The 8,561-nt window shown below is 42.1% G+C and overlaps 1 protein-coding gene across 1 annotated transcript in view; it reads right to left on the bottom strand.

Annotated features, from left to right (window-relative positions):
* The window catches only part of CNKSR3 (CNKSR family member 3), a gene marked incomplete at its 5' end in the record, with an annotated part of 47,664 nt that extends 39,321 nt beyond the window's left edge, over positions 1-8,343 (bottom strand). The window contains 2 exons of the mRNA XM_017891928.1: positions 141-343; positions 8,155-8,343. Of these exons, the coding sequence (XP_017747417.1) occupies positions 141-343; positions 8,155-8,343 (392 nt within the window). The remainder of the gene's footprint in view (positions 1-140; positions 344-8,154) is intronic.
* Positions 8,344-8,561: the final 218 nt, after the last annotated feature.

Here is an 8,561-nt window from a genome sequence, read left to right as displayed (position 1 = left end):
AAAAAAAAAAAAAAAAAAAAAAAGAGCCGGCAAAAATGGTACGGAAAGAACAATGGTTCCTTTTCCTAAGACAAAGTACAGCTACCATGCAGCTTGGACTCTACTCTTGCAGGGCAGTAAAAGGCACATCTCCAACTTACCGGTCCAGCCAGGCCAGCAGGGCCTTGGCGGCGCCGATGAGCTCCACCACGGAGGTCAGGAACTCATTGGGGGCCTTGCGGGAGGTGTTTCCATCGTAAGCGGGACTTTTCCGCCGGCTACTTATGTAATTCTGTAAATTGTGGGAGGATGCTCTCAGTTTCAGAACCAAGTTCTTCATATTATCAGTTTCGAGGCCATAATTCTGTGGAAAATAAAATCAAAGGGAAAAAAATCCAAACAATTAACAATATTTGGGGAGCGCGGTGGCTCACGCCTGTAATCCCAGCACTTTGGGAGGCTGAGGTGGGTGGATCACGAGGTCAGGAGATGGAGACCATCCTGGCTAATACGATGAAACCCCGTCTCTACTGAAAATACAAAAAATTAGCGGGACGTGGTGGTGGGCGCCTGTAGTCCCAGCTACTCGGGAGGCTGAGGCAGGAGAATAGCATGAACCAGTGAGCCAAGATTGTGCCAATGCTCTCCAGCTGGGCAACATAGCCAGACTCTGTCTCACAATAAAAACAAACAAATAAAAACAAAAAATAATATTCAAACTCTCTGATAACGCAAAAGCCCAGTTAGTCACTTGAAAAACTCTTACAACAACCACAAAACCCTGTGTGATCTATCCCCAGCCCACTTCATTCATCCCAGCCATACCAGCCTTCTCTCTGCTCCTTCCACAGGCACTGGGGCCTCAGGGACTTTGTTCTTGATAGTTCTTCTTCCCCAAATGCTCCTCCTACAAATCTTGTCGTGGACAGCTCATTCTTTTTTCATTTTTATTTTATTTTTTGAGATGGAGTCTCACTGTGTCACCCAGGCTGGAGTGCAGTGGCGCCATCTCAGATCACTGCAACCTCTTCCTCCCGGGTTTATGGGTTCAAGAGATTCTCCTGCCTCAGCCTCCTGAATAGCTGGGATTACAGGCGCAACACCACACTGGGCTAATTTTTGTATTTTTAGTAGAGACGGGATTTCACCGTGTTGCCCAGGCTAGTCTTGAACTTGTGAGCTCAGGCAATCTGCCCGCCTCAGCCTCCCAAAGTACTGGGATCACAGGCGTGAGCCACCGAGCCCAGCCAACAGCTCATTGCTATCACTCAGGTGCTGGCCCAAATGTCCCCTCCCCTGCAAGGCTTCCCTGATCACTTATTTAATCTAGAACAAGGTTTCTCAGCCTCAGTCCTACTGACATTTGGGGCCAGATAATGCTTGTGGGGCAGGGGGTCCCCATGTATTACAGGATGTTTATCAGCATCCCTGCTCTCTACCCATCAGATGGCAGTAGCGCCTCCTCCCCCGGTGTAACAACCAAAAATGTCTCCCAACATCGCCCTGTGTCCCCTGGTGGCAGAATCGCCCCTTCGATTCACTCTCTAGCCCATCACCCACTTCTGCCCCATCTGAAGCACCGAGTTTGCGGCCTTCTTCCTCCACTGGGATGTGAGGACTACAGAAGCAGGGCTCTGTGAGTATGCCCACTACGGTATTTCCAGCACAGCGGACAATCATATAGTCATGGAATGCATGGATTTCCACTAGGCAAGACACTCACACAAACACACAAAAAAAACAAAAAACAAAAAACGAAGCACTAACTAAACACGAATTCACTAAGCGTGATCTCCTGAGCTTGAAGATGTGGCTCCTGTCTGTACTCCCAGCTACTCAAGAGGTAGGAGGATCGCTTGAGCCCAGGAGGTTGAGGCTGCAGTGAGCTATGATCGTGCCACTGTACTCCAGCCTGGGTGACAGAGAGAGACCCTGTCTCAATCAATCATAAAATTAATTTCTTGCTCTTGTGCTTCTAACCTGTGTTCTTTTTGAACAATGTTCAGCTTACGTGGGTGCTTCAAAAAAATCAGTTTCATGAGCTAATACTGTCCTAGATTCCCTTTCAGAGAAAAGAGCCAATCCTGGGAAACAACACGTAAGTCTGCAACATTAGAGGTGGGGGTACAAATTTCTGTATTCAATTGCCTCTGTATGTCCTAAATTGTTTTATCATTTTTTTAAAAAACATAACGATATTTCTTGAGATAGATTATGCCGTCTCAATAGCATCCCAAGGCAAGAATCTGGTACCATTTAAAAAGTGAGACTAACAGAATACTTAACATTCTTGAACACTTTATGCCAGGAACTGGACTCAGTGTTTGACGTGTATTATCTCAGGAAAACAGCCCAAGAAGGTAGAAATGTTTTTATCTCTAATTTACCACTAAGGAAACTGAGGCGTGAAAACAGTAAATAAATTCTCCAAAGTTACAAAGCTAATCAGCGGTAGTGCTGGGCTTCTGACCAAGGCAATCTGCATCTAGGGCACAAGCTTTTGATTACTCTCTCTGCTGTGTATGTCACCTTCCACACAACATGCCCAAAAAAGGGCCACGTGATAAGACAGATGACAAGATGGACATTAGACAAGGATAAGGAAAACTGTCCAGTGATCCTGGATCCAGCACAAGCTGAATAGCTATTCCGCTTCTCAAAATTCTACACATCCCCTCTGAAGTGGAGAAACTTTACTTTATTTATTTATTTATTTTGAGACGGAGTTTCACTCTGTCACCAGGCTGGAGTGCAGTGGCATGATCTCGACTCACTGCAACCTCTGACTCCCTGGTTCAAGCCATTCTCCTGCCTCAGCCTCCCAAGTAGCTGGGATTACAGGCAAGTGCCACCATGCTCAGTTAATCTTTGAATATTTTAGTAGAGACGGGGTTTCACCATGTTGGCCAGGATGGTCTCCATCTCCTGACCTCATGATTCGCCTGCCGCAGCCTTCCAAAGTGCTGGGATTACAGGCATGAACCACTGCACCCAGCTGTGGAGAAACTTCTTTCAGCTGGTTTTGGCCATGTGGGCCAGAGAGAGGCAAGTCACGTGTCAAAATCAAGATACATAAAGCATATACTCGGAAGTATGTTAAGAAACTTTTTTTTTTTGCAAGATGAACAATGGTAAGTTAAAAACAACAATAAAAGGCTTTGACTTTAACAAAACAATTCTAATTTTAAATAGATTTTACTTGAAGTTTAAATTTATGTTACCTCCTAGTAAAATAAAAAATAATATTTAAAAAATTAGAAATTTTGAAAGAAGCAAAAATTAGATGAAAATTTTCTCTTCCAAGCTTTTGAAAAACACTGAATTTCAAAATATAAATGAATATTCTATATTGGCAGTATTTTTCTATCTAAATGTGATATTCATTTTTTATGTTATTTTCTAGAGACTAAAATATAATCTTGTTCTCCAATAGAGAGACAAAATAAGATGGATCTGCATCATAGCTTTTAAATTCAAAGAATCAAAGACTCACAATTGAATGGATAAAGAGGCCACAAGACAGAGCTTGTTTTGAAGGACTTGTAACTATGATGAAAGAGAAAGACCCCCTCATTCAGTCAGTTACTCAGCCTGCCAACTTACATGAAGCGTTTCGAACTAAAAGCAGGAAAGTCAGTTTTCAACAACCAATGTCACCATAAATTACTTGGAACTTTTATGACCATATACATAATGTTTACTTGTTGAACTCAAAGAGGATTAAGTGCATTTTATTGTTGCAAGAAACTTTAAACCTCAATCTTCTAAAAACGTACCACTTTTAATACTGAACTAAAGGGGTAGAGTGGCTTCTTGTAACTGTTCTCATCATTGTCCACTCAGTTTGCTCTTTTTTCTCCCCCAAAACAAATAATGGGCCTAGAAAGATGAATAAATATAGCTAGAATAGAATTTTTAAAAGAAGGAAGGAGGAAAAGAAGAAAGGAAAGTTCCTTCCCTTCGACCCCATTGCACAGTAAAGAGAGAACAAGAAACTGATTATATCAGCTCAAAAGAACCTCTACTGTAGAAGCATAATCAGGAAAGGATTATTGACTTAAGTGCCCCACAAAGAAAGACCAAAAATAAATAATTTCTCAGACCAGATAAATTATTTTCACCAGTCTTTTCCCCAAAACCTGTCTCCTTCAGAAACTGCTTCGAGATAAGGCATCAAAAAGATACAGATTAAGATACAAAGTGAGTTTCTGAAAATCTATTCACATACTAAAACCCTTCCACTGAGATCTCACTTCCTAGGGTTCACCATCAGGGATCCTTTCCTGATCTGGCTAGAGAAATCATACACTAAATGGGAGAAAAGGAAAGCAAAAAGAGTCTTAAAATTATACACATTTAGCTAAGGAAAAACCTTATACAACTTCTTCTCTACCATCTTCTCCATTCCTACTAGCTCTATTTGTGATCTAACACGTGTGATTAAGGTGTGCCAGAGACACAAAATCAAAGTCATCTTATTGACTTGGGTCAATTAAGAGATAGCCTAAGAAATATAGTTCACAGTCTTCCTAAGGCATTTTTAAATAAGCTCATAAGCAAGATCAAGTTAAATATAATTTGCCAGCAAAAATTCCTGTTCCTGCATTTCTTCTCATAAAAAATATAACATGTTTAAATGATTTGCCATGGGTAAACAATAAGCAACGAATAATCTCACAGGTATACCAGTGTGCATATGCACTCTAGGCCCATAGATTCATTACAGGTACTTCATTTAACCCCAAGTCTAGGTAGCATCACTTAACACATGTATCAGTTCCAACTGTTCACTTCTCAACCTCCTTCAACCTTCAAAACACAGCTGCCCATGCCTTGGTGTTCAGTAAACTGGGCCTCACTGACTTGGCAAAGAACATAGGTTACAGTCATACTTAGCCTTTTTTTTTTTTTTTTTTTTTTTTGAGATGGAGTCTCGCTCTGTCACCCAGACTGGAGTACAGTGGTGTGATCTCAGCAAGCTCCACCACCTGGGTTCACACCATTCTCCTGCCTCCTCAGCCTCCCAAGTAGCTGGGACTACAGGTGCCTGCCACCATGCCCAGCTAATTTTTTGCAATTTTAGTAGAGACAGGGTTTCACACCGTGTTAGCCAGGATGGTCTCGATCTCCTGACCTTGTGATCCACCCGCCTCGGCCTCCCAAAGTGCTGGGATTACAGGCGTGAGCCACCGTTCCTGGCCACAGTCACACTTACCCTCATTGGTTATGCTTACTGGTTATTCTCAATCACACCCTCTCAACCAGTACTGGCCAACAGAACTCTATGCAAAGATGAAAATGTTCTTTTTCTGTGCTGTCCAATATCATAGCCACTAGCCACATGGAGCTTCTGAGCACTTGGAATGTTGCTAGTACAACCGAGGAACTGAATTTTATTTTATTTTAGTTGATTTTCATTTAGACAGTCACATTGGGTAACAGCTATCCTACTGAAAAGAGCAGCTCTATAATCGGTCTCAGGTACCCTCTACCCAGAGAGAGGAAGAAAAACTGGATACAGATTCTAATTCAATCCTAGAAAGTGGTCCTGGTCTCATCGTACAATACAAATCACTCTCCTAAGCCACGACTGCCAGTCAAAGTCAATATTCACGAAGGGCGGTTTCTCTCATTGCTCTCTATCCACGACCAGCTAATTTGTGAGCCACTGCTCACCAGTTTTGGAATCTTCATTAACAGCTGTTTCCTATTTTAGGTTCCTATCCATCTATCTGCGCCTCTCTTTGCATTGATACTTTCCAGTGGTTATGTTTCTCCCCTCCCCCTTCCTTACCTTTAATTCTATTCATTTCCTGTCTATCATAAAATCAACATCCACTAAACCAAGTTTACATAGAAACCTCTTTTATAACACCAAGGCCAACTGCATTTACACATCAACTGCCCTGGAGATGGTCTGTTCAAAGCAGCACCAATTTATATATCCAAAGATCTATATGCTACAAATGGATTAAAAAGATAGTATAATTAGTATATGAATTATAATAATATTCAAAAAGGAGATTATATCGAGACTAAAGACATTTTAGTAAAACTCACTAAAATAATCCACACACTTTTGTGAACCCCTACGTGACCCCCCTGTCCAATGCAGTCACTGGCACAGAGCAGGTCCAGAATGAGTCTGAGGTCAAAGCTTGGTCTGCAAAGGAAATTAGAAGGAAATTGTAGGAGATAAAACACAGCTTTAGGTTCTGGCATTTGTCCAGCTTTGTTCATTTTAGTCTAATGCTCTAAGAGGTAGACAAGAGGAAAAGGCAAAGAGAATGCCCAGGGGCAGCTGTTATGTTTGTCATCCCACCCGACGTACATGATGCATCTCTAGCTGACCCTTCCACCCTGCCTCTCTTACCTTGGATTTGCAAGTAAATTTACCTGTCCTCCAAGTATTACTGCAAAGTGAAAGAGACAATTTGCAAAACATCAAGCAGAAAAGACGGAAAAGCCATGTTCCCAGAAAGGATAATAAAAGTAAACTCAAACATGTTTGTACAAAAAAAAAAATACAGTTTCAGTAATAAACAGGATGCTTAGACGTCTGGGCAGTGCAAAGCACTTACACAATAGTGCACAGCCACATCTAAGGTGAGCGTTACTGTACAGATGGGAAAAACAGACACCACCATTTCCCCGGAGGTCACAGAGGGAGTAGCATGTAGCAGAGCTGGGGTTAGAATGCAAATTCCTGCTTCCCAGACCCGTGCTCAGACTACTTGGCTGTAGCGTCTCCCAGGCGGCAGCTCATTTATCAACTACAAATAATTTCCCCATTACTTTCCTAAACAAGAGCAGGGCATCTCAGAGCAGAAGACAAGGCTCTGTCCATTTTAAGAAGAAGAATACACACAATGCAGCAAGTGTTATATAATCAACAGTACGCAGACCAGCGATGGCAAAATCATCAGCAGCACATTCTTTCCCACCATTCTCAGTGATGTAATTGTATATACCCCTGGCTGGGGTTCAGGGCATTACTAACCCAGCCTGAATGCTGTCGAGTTTGTCCAAATCCTGACAGTTAAGTAAACTGCATCTTTAGCCTGGCACCAGGGCAGGCAGACTTGAATTCCACCCACACTAACCAATTTATAAACAAAATGTCCTTACAGGTGTTTTTGGCCCACACCTAACAAAGCTACCCATGTGATTCTAGTGTCAGGACCCAGCAGGATTTTACTCATTCGTGTTAAAGCCAAAATCCATCATCTTCAAAATGTAATGAAGACCACGTTTTTTTCCCATTTCATAGGTCATGTCAAGTGCAAATATCAGTTATTTAAATATCACAAATATCTGTGAAACTCAACCGCTTTTTATAGTAACAAAACCAGACATGAAAATCAGAACCTATTTCTCACTTCAATTTAGAAGATGACACTTTCTTTTCTTTTTTGAGACAGGGTCTCACTCTGTCGCCCAGGCTGGAATGCAGTGGTGCGATCTTGGCTCACGGCAGCCTCCACCTCCCAGGCTCACATGATTTTCTGAATTCAGCCTCCTGAATATCTGGGACTATAGGTGCGTGCTAGCCACACCCGGCTAACTTTTTTGTATTTCTAATAGAGACAGGGTTTTGCTACGTTGCCCAGGCTAGTCTCAAACTTCCGGACTCAAGCAATCCACCCGCCTTGGCCTCCCAGAGTGCTGGGATTATAGGCATGAGCCATTGCGCCTGACCAGGTGACATTTTCATTCAGGACTATTTCCAACGTTTTTTCCTTATAAAAGAAAACTAGACTAACTTAGACTAATACAGAGATTTTCTGAAAAAGACAAACTCTTTCTGTAAAGGAAAAGTTAATAAATATTTTAGGCTTTGGGGGAACCATGTGATTCTGGTACAACTACTCAATTCTCACTGTAGCAAGAAAGCAGCCACAAACACATAAGTGAATGGACATGGCTGTGTTCCAATAAAGCTTTATTTACAAAAATAGATAGTGGGCCAGATTTAACTCAGGGGCCATAGTTTGCCAACCCTTAAAGTAGAAAATAATTCATTTTTTCCCCTTCCTATAGTATCTTCGGCTCATGTTTTATTTCAATGGAGCATTAAGAAAACAGTGATATGCTAAATCACAAACAATGAGAGCTTAAGAGAACAAGGCTCTAAAGAATGTCATCACGGTACAGATCACCTTCTCCTGAACTAACCAGTGCACAGAGAAGGTCCACAGCCTCCAATACAAGCTCCTGGTGTCCGATCCGTGTGACCCCCAGTTCCTCCAGATCCTGATGGGAAATCTGCAGCAGCTGCTCGCCATTGATCTTCTCCCGTTCAAACTTGTGGACATATTGTTGCAGGCAGTCATCCAACCCTGCCGAAAACAACCAGAAGTCCCGTTATTGTCATTCTGTTACTTTACCCCCACCAAACTGCCCGCATGTCACATCATTCTCAGCAATCACCAATTGTGATGCTACTATCTGATTATCCATGTGAGGCCTATTCCACCTAATGGGCACCTTTGCATGACATCTCAAACAGGTTTTCAAGTGCAGCTTAACATTCTCAAGTGATCCAGCAGACTTTTATGATAGTTACCTTTTCATTCCCTGTA

Source organism: Rhinopithecus bieti, unplaced genomic scaffold (genome assembly GCF_001698545.2).
Source record: "Rhinopithecus bieti isolate Rb0 unplaced genomic scaffold, ASM169854v2 scaffold_1583, whole genome shotgun sequence".
NCBI classification, from domain to species: domain Eukaryota; kingdom Metazoa; phylum Chordata; class Mammalia; order Primates; family Cercopithecidae; genus Rhinopithecus; species Rhinopithecus bieti.
Note: the sequence above shows the minus strand (reverse complement) of the source record. Positions and strands in the feature narration are given on the sequence as shown.